Source organism: Halichoeres trimaculatus, unplaced genomic scaffold (genome assembly GCF_033239565.1).
Source record: "Halichoeres trimaculatus isolate MK-OKI-2021-1 unplaced genomic scaffold, fHalTri1.1 fHalTri1_scaffold_13, whole genome shotgun sequence".
Taxonomy (NCBI): Eukaryota; Metazoa; Chordata; class Actinopteri; order Labriformes; family Labridae; genus Halichoeres; species Halichoeres trimaculatus.
In genome coordinates, this window is record NW_027437191.1 from 31,598,349 (window position 1) to 31,618,336 (window position 19,988).

At 35.7% G+C, this 19,988-nt stretch overlaps 2 protein-coding genes across 3 annotated transcripts in view; both read left to right on the plus strand.

The window, feature by feature from the left end:
* The window catches only part of grm1a (glutamate receptor, metabotropic 1a), a 67,952-nt gene extending 55,196 nt beyond the window's left edge, over window positions 1–12,756 (plus strand). Inside the window, exons 8-9 of one of the 2 annotated variants that reach the window (XM_074684711.1) lie at window positions 1,560–2,496; window positions 8,054–12,756. In XM_074684711.1, the coding sequence (XP_074540812.1) occupies window positions 1,560–2,496; window positions 8,054–8,843 (1,727 nt within the window). In that variant the 3' untranslated portion in view covers window positions 8,844–12,756. The remainder of the gene's footprint in view (window positions 1–1,559; window positions 2,497–8,053) is intronic. The other variant, XM_074684712.1, reaches the window with a different exon arrangement.
* A 1,750-nt stretch (window positions 12,757–14,506) lies between these two features.
* Window positions 14,507–19,988, plus strand: part of rab32a (RAB32a, member RAS oncogene family) — a 30,760-nt gene continuing 25,278 nt past the window's right edge. The window contains exon 1 of the mRNA XM_074684713.1: window positions 14,507–14,985. Within this exon, the coding sequence (XP_074540814.1) occupies window positions 14,772–14,985 (214 nt within the window). The 5' untranslated portion in view covers window positions 14,507–14,771. The remainder of the gene's footprint in view (window positions 14,986–19,988) is intronic.

A 19,988-nucleotide genomic window follows, 5' to 3' on the forward strand; every position in this document is an offset into this window, starting at 1 on the left:
AACTAATTAAATATGTAAGTCAAGAACAAATTGTTATAATTTTTAGGATCATAAGTTTTATCTAAAAATGTGTAACAAAAATAAAATGGTGTGACTTGGGGTCCCGAACAGCTTAATAGCATTTCAATTCATTTCAATGAGGAAAACTGGTTTGAGTTAGGAGTAGTGCTTTACAAGCTCTGTCATAGACCAAGTTTTAATTTTTTTTGTTTGTTGTTTTAGACAGCTTTTTGCTCTTTTTTTTAAGTTTTGGCCATCTAAAAATTTGACTTTTTTTCACAACAACCAGCAACTTTTCTTTCCAGATCTTAAACCTAATATGACCCTAAAAACCTAAAAAAAAAATGTCTTTTTTCATGAATTTATGACTTTGCTTTAAGAGTAACAGTTTTCTAAATACAAATTTTTTTGTGACTGTTGAAAATCAAAAACAGTTTTTTTTGTGTACTTTCCCCTCTGTTTTTTTCAACGCATGTCTATTTTGTAAATTTTAAGTATTTCACAAGGAAAATTTAGAGAAAATCCTTGAAAATTTGGAATTTTTCTTTCTTCTGTCACAGTGCCTATACAAAAAATTAATTAAAAAATGCTTTTTTGAAAACCAAAAACCTTGACGTAGTACAACCAAAAGGACAAAGATACATTTCTTAAAAATTTACAACTTTTTATTTATTTATCTATAAAGGGACCATGTACAATATTAAAAATAAATGTCACCATTTGATGCATTGTACCAGAGTTAGCTTAAAGCTAATTTACATCTGCAGTCCCATGGCAGGTCTCCAACAAGATTAGTTCAGTTAAGTTATAAAATTTAAAAACAAATTTTAACTTTCTCTTTCTATTTCAGTGACTTTATGTTTTAGGTTTTCTACTTTGAAGTCTAAAATATGTGACTTTATCTCACAAGTTCACCCATTTTTTGCCCCTTACAACATTATTCTCACAAATTTGCAAGTTTTTACTTTTGTGAAATTACCACTTTTCTCTTTATTTTTTTTTTTTACTTTGTCCTGTAAATTTGCAAATTCAACAACAGTTTTTGTGACTTTTTCCTTGTTCAGCTGTCTTTCACTAGAACACTTCTCATCACACATATTTATGACTTTTATTTTCAAAATATTAAGACTTTATTCTTAAGACTTTGTGTTAAAAGCTCTGTCATGGACTGAGGTTAATTTAGTCCATGAATGAAGGAAAATATTTAAACAAAATATTGAATAATTAAAATAATAATAATAATAATAATAATAATAATAATAATAATAATAATAATGATAATAATTAATATAATATATTATTAATATAAATTATCATCATTATTATTATTATTATTATTATTATTACTATTATTAATAATAAATATTTTCAAGGAAAATACTACCTAAACACATCCTTGTGACTGTGAGGGGGTGGAAGGATAGGCGATTTTCCATGCTGGCCGTGAACACAGCATTGTATATATATTGACAAATACATATAAAATTGATACCATTAAGTATTGATTGCCAGATACTTGGCATCAACATCATCCCATGTTTATCCTCTTCCCTCTCCAGGCTGTCAGCCCTTGCCCCTAAAGTATCTGGACTGGGCCGATGTGGAGTCCATTGTGGCGGTGGCGTTCTCCTGCGTGGGCATCCTGATCACCTCCTTCGTCACCTTTGTGTTCATCCAGTACCGCGACACGCCCGTGGTGAAGTCATCCAGCAGAGAGCTCTGTTACATCATCCTGGCTGGCATCTTCCTGGGCTACATCTGCCCCTTCACACTCATCGCCCGTCCCACTGTGGCCTCCTGCTACTTACAGCGGCTCCTCGTGGGCCTCTCGTCTGCCATGTGCTACTCCGCCTTGGTGACCAAAACCAACCGCATCGCCCGCATCCTGGCGGGCAGCAAGAAGAAAATCTGCACCAGGAAGCCGCGTTTCATGAGCGCTTGGGCGCAGGTGATCATCGCCTTCATGTTGATCAGCGTGCAGCTAACTCTGGAGATCACGCTCATTATCCTGGAGCCCCCTGAGCCAATCAAGTCTTACCCGAGCATACGAGAGGTCTTCCTCATCTGTAACACAAGCAACGTAGGCATGGTGGCGCCGCTGGGCTACAACGGCCTGCTCATCATGAGCTGCACCTACTATGCCTTCAAGACTCGCAACGTCCCAGCCAACTTCAACGAGGCTAAATACATCGCCTTCACGATGTACACGACCTGCATCATCTGGCTGGCCTTCGTGCCCATCTACTTCGGCTCAAACTACAAGATCATCACCACGTCCTTCTCCGTCAGCCTGAGCGTAACGGTGGCGCTGGGCTGCATGTTTACGCCTAAGATGTACATTATCATCGCCAAACCGGAAAGGAACGTCCGAAGCGCCTTCACCACGTCTGACGTGGTGCGAATGCACGTTGGGGACGGGAAGTCGGCGGCTCAGTGCGGAGGAAACAGCTTCCTGAACATGTTCCGCCGCAAGAAGCCCGGATCTGGAAACGCCAAGTGAGTGATGTTTCATGTTGGTTTTCTTTCTCTGTGCTGTGATCAATGCCTAAACACTCAAACAGGACGATGAGTCCAAAGTTTCCTGGAGATGATGTTTGACAGTTTTTAATTTTCAAGGAACACGCACGTGTTGTTAAACGATATGACTGGTTTGGGTGTTTACGCATGACTTGTTGTTATTATCTAATTTATGCAGCATAAAAACTGAGAGTAGAATGGACATATTATGGAAGAAAAACTGAGATTATGAGAATAAAGTCATGGATTAGACTCTAAAACAGGAAGTGCAGAGCATAACGTGAAGAAAAACTTGGGGAACTTTTTGTAAAAACAAATAAAAATGCTTTTTTAGACATTAGACATTTTTATAAGAAATAATAATAAAAAAATTGATAAAGCATAAATTCACAATATGATCCACATTCCATATTTTAGAGCAGAAAAATGTCTACTCTCCTGAAATTCCTCAGTGTGATATTTTGTCTAATGTCAAACCATAACCTGTGATAACAACTTGTTTCGTATAAGATTATAACTTTTTTAATCTTAGAATTAACTCTTTAATTCTTAACTCTTTCCTCAAATGACCTTTTTTCTGTGGTATATTTGTGACTTTTTATAACTGACATTATTATTTCATAGCATTTTTTCCCATTAAACTTTGGTCCAGCAAATTAATCACTCAAAAATGAAAAACCTTTTCTTATTCTTTTTTAACATTTTTTTGAACAGCACTTTTCTTAAAAATTTTTTTGTCCTTTGGTTGTGTAATTTTTTTTGTCATGAAAACCAACAACTTTTCTTCATAGATTTTAAACCTAATATTTATAAAAATGTCTGTTCTCACAAATTTATGACTTTGCTTGATTTTAGTCTGGCAAAATTGTGACTCTTCAAGGTTTGAAAATTATTTATTGTTAATTTCTACCCTTTTTTTCATAAAAATGTAAAGCTTTTTGCAGAATTAAAGCTTTTTTTTTTGAAGATGTAAAACTATTTTTTGAGGAATATTTTCTTTGAAAATTTAGGACTTCCTTCTATCACATACAGTTTTTTTTACAAGTTTCTACTCTTGTGCAATGACTACTTTCCGCTTTATTTCTTTTTTACAAATTGTAAATTCACTACATTGTAAATTTACATAATGAAAAATTTTCATCCTTTAGATTGTGCTTTTTTTCTTAAATTCAACAACATTTTTTGTGACTTTTTCTAATTAAAAAACTTAATTATGTATAATTATTAAAATCTTAAAGATTAAATATTTTTTTTCCTTTTTCGTATTTAATGTTTTTTTTTTTTAATAAAAAGCATTATGATCCAAAAATTTATTTTTTCCTTTAGCTGTCAAAAGTTTGGCTTTTTTCATGAAAACCAAAAACTTTTCTTCAGAGATTATAAACTTAATATAATAATATTAATATTTAAAAAATGTCTTTTTCTCACAAATTTATGACTTTCTATGGGGAGTAACAGTTTGATCAATACAGGATTTTTTTCACCTTATGAATTTGGTCCTGGAAAATTGTGACATTTGAAAATCAAAAATTATTTCTGTTTTACAGTTTTACAACTTCTTTTTAACGTAAGATGTTTTGTAGATTTAAAACTAATCTTTTAAAAGGAACATTTTCTTTGGAAATTCAAGACTTTTCCCTCATTCTGCCACATGGTAAATGTGGGGTAAATTTACTAATTCAACAACATTTTTTGTGACTTTTTCTTCTTCAGCTGTTTCTCACCAGTGCACTTCTCTTCACACATTTTATGACTTTTATTTTCACAATATTAGGACTTCATTCTTGGAATCTCAGTTTTTCTATTTTTTCATGTGGCCCATATGATACAACATGCAGCGTAGGTAACTAAATCTTAGTAAAAGTGATGTGATATTTTGATTTAGGAAGGTAGGGAAGACAGATAGATGTGACGCATCCCCCTCCCCCTGAGAGTGAAATAAGCTAAATAAAAAAGCTAACACAGGAGAGGAGTCTGAGTACAGATACAGTCATTGTTTTTGTTTTTTAAAGTTTTGATTTCTGACATTCAGATTAGATTTAAGATTTGCATATAACTGTTTTGAGATCCACAGCAGTGGCACATGGACAGGTGTCTAAAGTAAGAAGTGGGGCAGGTGTGACAGTGACCCCAATACGTGTTGTCTCCAGCTCATGTTATGCAACCTTCCTAATCCTCTAACCCTGAAACATCGTAAACAGAGCAGCGTATCGTCTGCATACTGTCATTGCTGGCTAACGATGAAGCCTGGGTGTCGATCAGCTGTTTTCAAGGAGAGCTGCACTGCCAACAAAGACGTTTTGATTTATCGACCAATCCACGGACGAGGGGAGATTTTTTGTGAAAACTTTCTTTTGGTTTTGCTTTGAATCAAGTTTCTTTTTCTTAAAACGATGAAAAAAAAAAAATCCAGATGTTTTTTTGACACTGCAGCCCTCTGAGAAGGAGCTCTGGCACCCTGCTGCTTTCCTACTCTGAATTAACCTCACATGTAACTTCTCTCAGCATGAACGCCCCTCCCCCCTGACCCATCTCTCCAACCAATCACCTTAGAGCCAGACTTTAGCTCCCTCTGCACCAAACTCTGTCGTCTCAGGCCAGTTCAGGCGCTAACTGACGCAGTTACTCCAAAAGCATGCATCCCATTTTATCTGTGACCAAGACAAGAGGAAGTAATCTATGAGCTGCTGATTGTAAAGCTGCACACGCTACAAACAACATTTCTCCACATTAAGCTCTGAAACATCACTTTTTCTGCAGTTTTACATAAATATTTGGGAGAAATATTTGTCAAATATTATTTATAAATGTTAAATGTTTACTGAAGATGCAATGTTATATATAAATGTTATAAATAAATTTCATGATTCTAAATAGTTAGCTGCTTTCAAAAACATAAAGATTTTATTTGAATTATTTAATATTTCTTTACTTTTATCTAAGACTAAATATTAATAAAAGTTTGAAATACATTAAGTCTAGATATTAAAATATTTGCTGAAGATTTCTAGATAATAGGTCAAAATTTTTTAATCTTTAGCAAAGATTTCTAGATATCAAGTCAAGATTTCAAAATCTTTGAAAGATTTCTGAATATATGCTAACAAATAATTGATCGAAGATTTATTGATATTAAGTCAAGATTTTTTAAATATTAAGTCGAGATTTTAGAATTTTTAGTAAAGATTTCTAAATTTTGAGTCAAGATTTCTGAATATTAATTAAAAGTTTCTAAATATTAGGTCAAGATTTCTCAATAATTGCTCAGGATTTCTAGATGAGAAGTCAAGATTTTTGGATCTTAAGCAAAGATTTCTAAATTTTAATTTAAAAAATTCTAAATCTTGGAAAGATTTCTGAATATATACTAAGAATTCTAAACATTTAGCCAGGACTTCAGACTTATGAAATATTTCTGAATATTATGTCAAGATTTTTGAATCTTTAGCGAAGATTTTTAAATACCAAGTCAAGATTTCTAAATTTTTGCACGAGATTTCTAAATATTAAGTCAAGATTTTAGAATCTTTTTTTTTTTAATATTTATTTTATTAGGGTTATCAACATAGCACATTTCCATTACATTGTACACAATACCCTTTTTTTGTCCCCCCTGAACAACCAACATGTTAACCCCACTCCCACCAAGATATCAAAATAATAAAAATAATAAAAAATAATAAGAATATAGTAAAAACATTGCGAATACTAAGTAAAATAACGATGAAAATAACTGATAATTCGTATAATAAATCAAACTTAAAAATAATTAAATAAATAAATAAAAAAGATTAAAAAGAATAAATAATTAAAAAAATAAAATGAAATAAAAATAAATAAATAAAAATGAAAAATTAAACACGTATAAGACAGCTGAGCACAGAAATAAGATTTGCTCAATGTGATTGTCAAACAGTACATTAGTCATCCAAAGACCTAAGAGAGTCAAAAAAGGAAAAAAAAGGACCCCATATCTTATTAAAATTGTCAGAGCATCCTCTAATGCTGTATTTAATTTTTTCCAAGTGAAGAAAAAGATTTTAGAATCTTAAGCAAAGATATTTAAATAATAATTTAAGATTTCTATATATTTGCTTAAGATTTTTAAATGTTTGCTCAAGATTTCTAGATAATAAATCAAGATTTTTTGAAACTTGAGCAAAGATTTACTGTTATTAAGTCGATATCTGAATATTTAGTCAAGATTTATATATTCTATATTTTCTCAGGATTTCTAGATAATAAGTCAAGATTTCTAAATATTAATTAAAAATGTCTAAATCTTGAGCAAAGATTTCTAAATATTGATTAAAAACTTTTTAAATCTTGGAAGATTTCTAAAAAATTGCTCAGGAATTCTAAACATTTAGCTTGGACTAAATATTTATCTTGGATTTCCAAATTTTTGCTAAGGATATCCAAATTTTAAGTCAAGATTTCTAAATCTTGAGCAAAGAGTTCCTCATATTTAGCTAAGGTTTCTAAATATTTAGCTAATATGCAAAATCACATTCCTACCCGCTGGAAGTACCAAAATAAAAGTTGGAAGAAGCGATCTAGCCAAGCAGGATTTTAAGAAAGTCAAACACAGTCGGCTAAATCAGCTAAAAAAGAAACGTACCAAGTGCTGTGATGGTGCTGTCGAGGATCCTGTTGCTAACATCGAAGAAGTAGAGCTTGACATTCTCAAAATCCTGCTTGGCTGGATCACTTCCTCAAACTTCTATAGTTTTTTTACATTTTGAAATCTTTGCTTAAGATTTAGAAATCTTTTAACTCGAGCATACACTATACGATATTTCAAACCAAAAGCCTACGAATCATGTTCTCACACTATACGACCCGTTGCTCTGACTCGACTTCACTGCTCACACTTTACGTCCGCGCATCGGACTCTGTATCCTTCTTCTTCTTCTTCTATGGTGTTTGGGAGCTGGACTCTTGTATCCAGCTCTGCAACACCAAAAGGAAGAGGAGAAAAAACCCAGAAGTGGGAGACGCTCAACAAAAACAAACGCACTGTCTTGGCAATTTATGCCATTCTGTGTAAAGAGACAAAAAAAAGAAGAAGAAGAGGTATATAGATAAGAAATTGGCCAAGCAGATGTGGGCAATACGGTCTCTCGATTCTTCAGTGAGAACAGGAGCTTCATCCAATTTAAGACCAACCTTAGAGATCATTATATTTAATATTGGACACATATATTTCTCAAATATTTCTCTAAATCTGCAGAAAAAGTGATGTTTTCAGAGCTAAATGTGGAGAAATGTTATTTGTAGCGTGAGCCTCTGTACAGTCGTCTCAGCCTGTAGAGCTCAGGTGTGGATCTGTAAGATCATAATGCTGATTCAGATCATTATGAATCACCAGCTCCTGACGGGTCCTGAACCCCTAACACGCTGATTAAAGTATTTTAACATCAGAAATGTTGAAATGCTGCTCTTCTGCTGTCATGTTGCTGCTGTGTTGATGTTTTTTCTGCACCCACCTGCCCGTTTCCTGTGTGAGTAACTTGGGTCTTTATCTCGTTCATAGTTCTAATGGCAAGTCTGTGTCATGGTCTGAATCAGGTGCAAGACACCCTCCGAGGGGGGGGAATGTGTGGCACAGACTGTCTGTGCATGTGAGGAAACAGGAAGCCGGCTTGAATCAGACGGCGGTCATCCGGCCCCTAACTAACACCCCCGACCTCCACAGTTGTGAGCCGGCCTCCTGCGACTTTGGCACAGACCCCAACCCCCCTCAAGAACCACGCGGCGCTAAGCCTCTGTGCAACCTGGCCGAGGAGGACGACGAGGGCGACTCCCAGCGCCCCCTCTGGAACCCCACTTGCTCTGGACAAGAGCCTGATAAGCCTGCTTCTCGTGTGTTAAAGGGCTGCTCCGCGGAGCGCGCGCAGGGGGCTGTGGTGAACACGCACAGCTCCCACGCTCCTGCACTGAACGACTACTCCACCAAGGAGACACTTCCTGCCAATGAGCCCTTGAGCTTGACACCCTCTCAGCTTCCTCTGGCCCCAAAAGTGGGGGCTTTCGAAGGAGAGGGGCCTGAGGAGGAGGACGAGGAGGAGCTGGACCTCTTACACAGCTATATTTACGATGCCAAGGAGGAGGGGGAGGAGGAGGACGAGGACAGCGAGGATTTAACTCAGAGCAAACCGACTCTGGAGGACTCCCTTGCTCTGTCGCCTCCCTCCCCCTTCAGAGACTCCGTGTGTTCGGGGGACTCTCTGAGCGGCTCCCCCATCATGGAGTCCATGCTCGGGGGCTCGATCTACACCTCAAACATCCTCCATGACTACGCACACAGCTCCTCGACACTGTGAGAGCAGAAAGCACACACAGACGTCCAGCTTACACACTGTTCAACGACGTGTTTTTATCATCATCTGAGGTTTCTGATGTTTCATTTACGCTCTCGTTTGCCTGCCTGTACTTACAGTGGGGAAAATAAATATTGAATGTGTCAACTTTTTTCTCATTACATTTATATCCAAAGCTGCAATTCAAACAAAATTTCTCCCAGACATTGGTATTAACTCAAATAATCCACACATGAAAAGAAATCACAACGTTCAGGTCCATAAATAATGATTATGTGGAATTAATTACGAAAAAAAGTATTGAACACGCTAACTGAGACTCATCTAATACTTAGTGGAGAAGCCTTTGTTTGCAGTGACAGCTTCCAGAAGCTTCTTGTATGTTTGAACTAATGGCCCACACTGCTCAGGTGTGATTTTGGCCCATTCCTCTGCACAGATTGTCTTTAAATCTGGAATATTCTTTGGTGCCCTCTGGTGAACCCTTTTCTTTACTTCTTTCCACAAATGTTCAGTTGGATTGAAGTCAGGTGATTGACTAGGCCGTTCTAACAGATTGATTTTCTTGTTTTGAAACCACTTGAGAGTCAACTTTGCCGTGAGCTTTGGATGGTTGTCCTGCTGGAAGGTCCAGCCACGTCTCATCTTCATCATCCTGGTGGATGGCAGCAGATTCAGATCAAGAATTTCCCCATACATGGCTCCATTCATTGCTCCGTCAGTTATATGAAGTTTGCCAACACCATGAGATGAGAAACAACCCCATGCCATGATGCTTCCACCTCCAAACTTCACTGTTGGTGTAGTGTTTTTTGGCTGATGTGCAGTGCCATTTCTCCTCCAAACATGGTCTGTAGTATGACAGCCCAAAAGTTCAGTTTTGGTCTCATCTGACCAGACAACATTCTCCCAGTATTCTACAGGCTTGTCAAGATGCTGTTTAGCAAACTTTAAACCAGCTTCAACATGCCTTTTCTTGAGGAATGGAGTCTTGCGGGCTGAGCGTCCATAGAGGCCATGGTGCACTACAAAAAACAGAAATCTTATTAAGTGTTTTTGTCTTATTTTCAGTAGAGAGTGTCTTTTTAGACTTAATACGAGCCACTTTCCCCTGACTAGATCACTAAAATGTCTTGTTTCTAGTCATTTAAAGACAAAAATGAGGTCAGACTTGCTTGTTACAGGTTCAAAAAATCTGCCAATGGAACAAGAATAAAATTACTTAAAGGAAGATGTCAATCTAGTTTCAAACAAATTTTCTAGTAAATTTCTCTTGTTCCATTGGCAGATTTTTTTAACTTGTTACAAGCAAGTCAAACCTCATTCTTGTCTTGAAATAACTTGAAACAAGACATTTTTCTGGACTGATCAGTTTAATGTGGCTCATATCAAGTGCAATAAGACAATTTTTACTGTAAATAAGACAAAAACACTTAATAAGATTTCAGTTTTTTGCAGTGTGGTGGAGTGCATTGCCTATTGTTTTCTCTGTAACAATTGTACCTGCTGCCTCCAAGTCTTTCTGGAGCACTTTCAGGGTGGTCCTTGGCTCGTTGAGTCCTCTTCTGACTATCTTTCTGACTCCCTGGTCAGAAATCTTCAAGGAGCTCCTGTGCATGGCCTGTTGATGGTAAGGTGGTGCTTCTTCCACTTGTGAATAATGGCCCCAACGGTGCTGACTGGAATATTCAGGTGCTTTGATATAAGTCTGTAACCAGTTCCATTCTGATGCTGAGCAACAATCAGGTTGTGAATGTCTTCAGAGAGCTCTTTGCCTTTACCCATCATGAGGTGTGTGGTATCTAACTGCTTGGTGAAAAAAACGACCTTTTTTATGGGACCATCAATTAGCTCTAGCCCAGCTGATGTTGGTTTGCACTAATTGGAAGTTCAAGTAATAATTACTGACAGATTTCAGGTGGTATGGTGCATTTCCTTGCCAAAGTATACAGCCTTTCCATGGCGTGTTCAATACTTTTTTCTTGTGTTATCGTACTTAATTCACCATAATCATTATTTATGGACCTGAACGTTGTGATTTATTTTCATGTGTGGATTATTTGAGTTAATACAAATGTCTGGGAGAAATTTAGTTTGAATTGCAGATTTGGAAATAAATGTGATGAGAAAAAAGTTGATGCGTTAAATACTTATTTTCCCCACCGTATACTCAGCTTCTCCCAGTAAGGGGTAATGATAACGAGTAGAAAAACCAGGAATCATCATCATCATCATCATCATCATGAGTGCTACCTTTCCTGAAGGGCTGTTTTCTCACAGAGCCTTTCAGTAAAAGCAGGGAACTGTGCCAAATCTTGTCAGCTTTCATGCCAAATTTTGAGGAATTAAGCAACAAGAGGAATCACAACGACGCATTAACAGTCTTTGAGGGAAACACAGTTTTTATGTGTTTGTAAACTGTAAGATACAACCAGAGGCTGATCTGTCTCTAGGGGACTGCCATAGCTCAAGTGCATTTCACGCCAGGTCTGATTATCCTGAAACTTTCTGCTTTTTCGCCTTTTTCTCGTTAATTAATTTCCGCTTTCTTTCATAGGAGCTCATCGCAGTTTAAATACTACAAAGAAGTTAACTTTTAAGAAAAGTGCAGTAAGTTTTACGTGTTGCATCACAAAATCTATCCTAACGAAGACGTGCGCTGTATGATATACGATGTGGAAACAATGTGCCAATCAGCTGTTTTTAGACCTCCATCCCTGCTTCTTTCCACTCTTTAACCATGTAGCTGATACAGGTGATTGTAGATGGTGGGACGTCAGTTTACACCCTGACTTTTCTCGAGCATGGGGACGTGATCCGAGACCTACTTTTTTCGCTTTCCATGCCGTGTTGATATTTCTTACGTTTTCTGATTTGGCTGTGTCATTGTATTAAAAACACAGTACTTGTACAAGTTCTCAAAGTTTGTAATACTGTTACACCATCTCTTGTTTTTCACACAGGTGGTTTGTTTGTAATACTGATAAATGTTTCTATATTTAGAATGTCAAGAAAAAAAAGTTTATACATTTTGAAGCTGTCCTCAGATGAAATCTCGTCACCGAGCGTTGTGTTTGGTTTTTTGGGTAACTTTTAACGCTAACTTGAGTCGACTGTATCCTCTTGAAGATATTCAGTAACCAATGATTTGCTTCTTGTATTGCGATTCTACATGTTTGGATTTTGCTTCGATCTTGCATTATGAACTTAAGTAGTTTACTTGAGGTTAAGTTTCTTAGTTATTTATCTATAACGCAAATTATTTCAGAGTACAAGCCTATACAGTACATAGTGCAGGTGTATTGTATTTCCAAATGTTTTTAGTCTCTTATAGTGTAAGTTGTTTGATGATTTTAACTATTTAAGATAAACGAGGGTGCCACCTGTTTAACACTGTCCAACCTAGAATGAAATAGGCCTTTATGTTTTGGGCAAGCTGAACAATGCTGTAAAATAAAAACTCTTTATAATAAGAAGACTGGTTCATGCCTGCAGTAGACTCAAAAGTGCAAATTGTAACGTCAAATGTGTTTTACTGACAGTCACTTTATTTTTGACACATCAGCAGGTTTGCAAGATGGAGGATTAAGGCAAAGGTGAAAAACTAGAAAAGCACTCAGAGAGCTCATATTGTGATTGTCACCAACACTTAAATCTTACTTTAATGTTATACTCCCTTTCAGCAGACTGTCTGCTACAGTTTAGTGTTAGTTGCAGGTTTGTACGATAATTTGTTTCCTGACAGTGTTGAAAATTATGATGACCCAGTACACAGTATCCAGAATATCTCCAGAATCTAGATCATACTTCTGTCAGAAATTATGGTGACCTTGTCTTTTATTGTTTTGCAAAGCAATCTGAACATCTATGGTGGAGTTATTTACACATATGGTGAAAACAGCCCTATCTCACAATGATAAAGAAGTAAAAAAAATGTCCTAGATCCAGATGGTGATCCGGATCACCTCCAAAATTTAATCACTTCTTCTTTATCCCATTTTGAACATTTCCTGAAAATTTCATCAAGATCTGTTTGTTACTTTTTGAGTTATGTTGTCCACAGATAAACAGACAAACTCTCCAAAAAACATAACCTCCTTGGCGGAGGTAATAAAGGTTTTAAAGATTTTAAGAGTAGGGACAAAACAATAAGGGAATAGACTTAATAATGAGTGATTTTTTTTTCATTTGACATCACAATCCTATAAGATAACTTTATTCTCATTAAAAAAACTTTCTCATAACATTATAACTTTAATCACATAATATTACAACTTTTGTCATGTAACATGGCTTCTTTCACATAGAATAAAAACTTTTTTTATCGTCACATTAGTTTATTCTTGTGTCAATCCAGCTTTTTTCTTGTGACAATATGACTCCTTTTTGTTATGTAACGACTTTTATCTTCTAATGTTTCAACTTTATTCCCATAACCGTCATGTTTCCTTCAATTGTGACAAAAAAGTGATGCATTCACCTTGAAGGTTTCCATTCAGAGGAAGTGGCATGATTTGGATAAAAAATATATCTGCCACTGATAAAGTGTGAGTTCTATCAGTGATATCAGTGATTTTAACCCTCTTTTTATTTTTTTAATATATTTTTTTATTATATATTTTTTTATTTGTATTTTTTCTATGACCAGTTCAGCTACAGGGTCATGCCCTAAAGTATCCTAGTAGAAAAATATATATCAAAAATAAATAAATATATTTGAAAAATACTAAAATATATAAGTATTTAAATATAAATTAATATTCAATATGTTATTAAATATATCATATATATTTATATTTTAAAAAGGGAAAAAATAATTATTTTTATTTTTAAAAATAAATTACATTTTTTATACATGTTTAACAGGACTCCAAACAGGACTATGATAGGGTCCAACACAGCAGCATTCACAGATTTTTTAAGGAAAAGTAAAGAAACCAAGAGGTCACTTCAGCACATATTCTGGCTTCCAAAAGGACACTTTAGCACGTGTTTTCCAATGTTTGGGCCTTGAGGTTGGGAGACCCCCCCTTGTGCATACCACTGGTATGACAATATTGGCTAGTTTATGATATTAAGTAATAAATTGCCATTCAGTTATGTAAATATTTAATTAAAAGTTACAGAATTTTTTTTAATATTCTTTTTAATCATAAAACTTTTTTACATTTTTTTTCACCTGATAAAAAATATTGAATAAAGCAGGTATTTTTTTTTATTTATTTTTTTTAATTTGTGTTAATTATTATTATTTTTTATTATTATTATAATTATTTTAATTTTGTTATTTTTTTTTTTATTTTTTTCAAGAATAAAATCGTGTTTGGGATTTATAGGGACAATAGAAATTATGACAGGGAAGTTTTCCCTAAATGTGGTCTCATGTTTAGATTTAAAAAATGAGGGGGAAAAAAACAAGATTTTTTCATTGGAAATGTATCTACAAGTCGTTTGTAGAATAATCATGTTTATAATCAGTTTGAATGGACTTGTCTGTAGACAGTGTTGCTGATTTATTTCTTATGGTAATGACACTATAATGAAAAGGTGTGGGAGTGTGAACCACATGTTACTGTAATCAATAACCGTCTCCTGTCACCACAGCAACACGAGAATCCCCACACGTCAACTTTCTCTTTCATTTCCGGGTCCTGTGACTTATCAGGTGGTTGCTTGCAGGAGGAGGGGACAAGGAGGTGGAGGAGGAGGTGGGGAAGGAGAGTCAGAAAAAAGTTGGGTGAGACAAATGTAATTTGTGTTGCGTCTGACCCTCATCCCTCCGGCACAGCAGCCCAGCCAGTCCTCAGCAGCCCCCCACAGGACCACAAGACCACAAGACCACAGGAGCACAGGAGGACCAGCAGCCTACATGAGCCAGGAAGCAGGAGCTGTCTGAGTTCACAGAAAGCAGTTGTCAGTGTCAGAGTCAGCATGGCCGGGGGCTCGGTGTCTGAGTGTAAGGAGTACTTGTTCAAAGTGCTGGTCATCGGGGAATTAGGCGTCGGGAAAACCAGCATCATCAAACGCTACGTGCACCAGCTCTTCTCGCAGCACTACAGGGCGACGATCGGGGTCGACTTTGCACTAAAAGTTATCAACTGGGACAGCAAGACGCTGGTCAGGTTACAGCTGTGGGACATCGCAGGTAAGACTGGTTCACTTCAGCCCCAGTTTATCAGCTGGTTAAAGACGGTTCAGGGACACAAACACTTCACGTGATGACGGAATCAAACTTTTAAAGTCATGTAAAAACTTTTAAAGTCACATGTGACTTTAAGAAGTAAAATGTGCACCCAGAGGGATTCGTGTGCAAAAAATACCGGTTGATCGTGTTAATGCTGGATGTCTTTTCCACTTTATGATCACCAGCTCATAATTGTCAGTGGAATTTAGGTCACGTTGTTATTACCGAGCGAGCCCCGCCCCCATCCACCAAACTCACTTTGTTTTATTTTCTCCAGAGTGACCAAACCGTCTTCCTCTGCAAAAAACTGAAATATCAACAAGTGTTTTTGTCTGATTTTCACTAAAAATGTCTTTTTAGACTCAATATGAGCAACATTTGCATGGTCACTCCAGAAAAAAATCTCTTATTTCAAGTTATTTAAAGACAAAAATGAGGTCTGAATTGCTTTTAACATGAAAAAAAAACCCTTTTCTTGTTCTGTAGGCATATTTTTTAAAATTATTTCAAGAAATTCAGACTTCATTTTGTCTTCAAACAACCTAAAACAAGACATTTTTCTGGACTGATCAGTTGAATGTGACTCATATCAAGTGTAATAAGACAATTTGAAGTCAAAATAAGACAAAAACACTTGATGAGGTTTCGGTTTTGCAGCGTAGAGTGAAAAAACTGTCTTATACTGCAAAAAAAACTGACATCTTTCTAAGTGTTTTTGTCATTTTTCAGCTAAAAGTTGTCTAATTATACTTGATATGAGCCGCATTTAACAAATCAGTCCAGAAAACTGTCTTATGTCAAGCTATTTTGAGACAAAAATGAGGTCTAAATTGCTTTAAACTAGTAAAAATAAGTCATAAAAAAATAAATCTGCCATTGGATCAAGAGAAAAACTTTTTAAAAGCATTTTTCTTGTTCCATTGGCACATTTTTTTTCAATTCAGACCTCATTTTGTCTTTAAATAACTTGAAATAAGACATTTTTCTGGACTGGTCAGGTGAATGTGGCTCATATCAAGTGTTATAAGACAATTTGTACTTAAAATTAGATTAAAATTTCAGTTTTTTGGCAGTGTAGAGTGAAAAAACTGTCTTGTAAGCAAAAAACTGAAACCTTTTGCAGTGTTTTTCTCTTTTTTAAGTAAAAGTTGAGCCACATTCAACAAATCGGTCTTGAAAAATATTTTTTTACAATTTATTTAAAGACAAAAATGAGGTCTAAATTTCTTTTAACAAGTACAACTAGCAAAAATCTGCTCATGGATCAAGAGAAAAGTTACTTGGATTGAGACATTATGCTAGTTTAAAGCAAGTATTTAGACTAGAGGTCGACCGATATGGGTTTTTTGGGGGCCGATGCCGATGCTTTCCAAATTTGGGCAGCCGATGCCGATATGCATAGCCGATTTTTCCAGTTTGATATTCAGGCCGATTGTTAAATAAATATATATTTATCACATTTTTGTGAAACGCAGCAATTTCTGAGCAACTAAAAGAAATCGATTACAACAAGTCGTGTCCAGTCCTCTGAACATTTATTCAGCTTTCAAAACAATGACATATTTTGTCTGAGTAAACACACAATGTAACAAGCAGTAGTAAACATTCACACTCTTCTTAAAATGTCAAAAAAGAAATTTAAACTTATTAATATAATTTGAACAAAAGTATGTAATGTATCCAAGTGGTTCCACAAGTTTGAGGTGCTCATCTTTTTTGTGCCTGATCAAAAATTGCATCGTCTTATACAACGGATCAAAAATCGGCTTTTTAAAAGAAAATACGGCCGATGGCCGATAGAGACAAATGTCCAAATATCGGCCCGATATATCGGCCGGCCGAAATATCGGTCTACCTCTAATTTAGACACATTTTTCTTGTTCTTTTGGCAAATCTTATTTTATTTGTTACGAAACATTTTTCTCGACTTATTTGTTCAATGTGACTCATGTCAAGTACAATAAAAGAAATTTACTTAAAATAGGATTTTTTGGCAGTGTAGAGCAAAAAAACGTCTTATACTGCAAAAAAACTGAAACTTTATCAAGTGTTTTTGTCTTTTTTAAAATAAAAGTTGAGCCACATCCAACAAGTTGGTTCAGAAATATGTCTTTTTTTCAAGTTATTTAAAGACAAAAATGGGGTCTGAATTGCTTGTGACAAGTAAAAGAAATCTGTCAATGGAACAAGAGAAAACTAACTCGGATTAAGACATTATTCCTTTTTTAAGACATTTTTTTTTTATACTTGTTACAAGAAATTTAGACCTCATTTTGTCCTCATACAGCCCAAAACAAGACATTTTTCTGGACTGACCAGTTCAATGTGACTTATATAAAGTTTCATCAGACATTTTTGACAGAGAATAAGACAAAAAAAACTTTAAACGATTTTAGTTTTTTCAGTAAAGAGTGAATGAAGTGTCCTGTACTGCTAAAAACGGAAACGTTTTTAAGTAAAAGTGGTCTGATAAGTCCAGAAAAATGTAGTGTTTCAAGTTATTTAAAGACAAAAATGAGGTCTGAGTTTCTTGTGACAAGTAAATATAATGTCTTAATACAACTAACTTTTCTCTTGTTCCATTGGCAGATTTTTTTAACTTGTTATAAAAGATTTAGACCTCATTTTTGTCTTCAAGTAACTTGAAATGAGACATTTTTCTGGACTGGTCAGGTGAATGTGGCTCATATTAAGTCTAGAAAGACATTTCTACTGGAAATAAGACAAAAACACTTGATCATCATCTTTGTTTCATTCTGTGCCTATCACCTCCAGAAAACTCATAACTTCCCTCCTGAAATGATTTTCAGTCAGCTTCACTGATTTTTCTTCCTCAAAGTGTCTAAACTTGGCAAACACACTCACACACTCACATACTACACACACACACACACACACACACACACACACACACACACACACACACACACACACACACACACACACACACACATCAAGCAGCGCATACCAGCAGCTTGGGTAAGCAGAGAAATCAGAGCAGGGTAAATATGAAGTTTCTCACTCGCAGGCAGGCAGACGGCTCAAACTCTCTCATGTTTGTCGTCTTCAGGGCGGCGCAGAAATATCTCACCGTAAACAGTGTGAGGACGCTGTGCTTGAGAGGGACAGGTGGGAGAGGATGAGAAACAAACAAAATGTTTTATATCACAGGCTGACAGATGCTGGCTGGCTACAGTTGAATCAGCAGGACGGAGATTGTACTCTGTGGGGTGCTTTTTCTTTTTTTTATATATATATCTACGGCTGATTAGCCTCGTTCTCGTAATGACTGATGCACAGTTTTCAGCTCCATAAATACACCCTACACGAGGGCATGTGAAAACGCTGATCCATTTCGTCTACTCATATGACAAGTGTACAGTGGGTGGTTTTATGGAGGGAGTAATGAGATCACATGACCTCAGGGCCTTGTGCGTATGTGGTCTCCTGTCTGCAGTCGTCTTTCAGAGCTTGTTGTATCTTAAGTTTTAGATTCAGTCATGAAATACTCCTGCGAATGTCTAAGATACTGATAATAATCTTATTGTTTAGGGTTTCTTTTCTAGCTGGGGAACAAAAATAATGGTGTCACATGTCCAGGATGGAAGTAGTTAATTACATGCGAAGTTAAGGAAACTAAGGTTAACTCGGTCTTTGTTAATGATGGTCATGTTGGATCGCTAAAAACAACAGTTCTTGTTAAAAATGTCCATGTGCAAGTGATTTAGTCTCAATGAGGGAATAGTGAATGTTTCCAGGACATTGTGTTCTCATCCCTGTTTGTAATAAAATGTTTTATTGCCTGAGATTCGACTCCATCTCAGTACAGCTGTTAGTTTCTTTTGTAATGAGTAAATATTATAAGCTGTACAGACTCTGTCGTCAAAATTTAAATTCACATACAGAGAAGCTCTTGGTTGCTGTAGCTGTTAATATTCAGGGATGCTGTCTGCTCCATGTGCTCTTATTTAGATAAAATAATGAAAACAAGTTTTTAACAATGAGGACCAAAACTTTTCAGCTTAACAATGAAAACTTTTGCCAGCTTCTCGCTGAACAAAACAAGACTACCCACCAAACTGTTACACCTTAAGAATACAGTCAATTAAATTGTGCTAAAGTTGGTTTTTAATAGGGGTATCCCATCTTTTTGTCATAGAAAAGATAAATAAAATGATTAAAATAGTAAGTTTTGGGTTAAAAAAAGATATGTCTTACAGAAGTTGCTAGCAGAGCTGCTGCTAACGTTAGCACAACCTGTAAACCTCAGTATTTATTTACTATTCATTCTCCACATGGCAGATTATCCTAGTCTAATTAATAAAATGAGATAAAGAAGTAATTACAGGCACTAAAAGAATACTAAATGAAGGAATTTGAGGTTAAAGATAGATGTGAACCCAGTGCTCATCAGCAGATGTCAAAAACAGCTAGCCAGGCTGCTGCTAACATTAGCTCCACCTCTATACTCAACAATTTCTTGATGTTAACCTGGCTAATTATCCAAGTCCTCCTAATAAAGGGGATACAGAGGTATTAACAGGCAAAAATGAATACTAAATTAACAAATTTAAGGTCTTTCCCATCCCCATGCTAATCAACAGAAGTCAACAACTGCTAGCCAGGCTGCTGCTAACATTTGCTCCACTTCTTAACTTCACAATTTCTTCACTGGTTGTTGTTTACATGAAAAATTATCCAAGTCCTCCTAATATAATTAGATAAAGAACTATTTTTAAGCAATTAAAGAATACTCAATAATAGAATTCAAGGTTAAAGATAAATTCAAACCCAGTGGTCATCAACAGAAGTTAAACGCTGCTAGCAATGCTGCTGCTCACGTTAGCTCCACTTCTAAACCTGGAAGTTTCTTCACTTTTTGTCATTTACATGGAAAATTATCCTATCCCTCTAATAAAATAAAAAAAAGAAATATATTCAGGCAATAAAGACAGATGTAGACC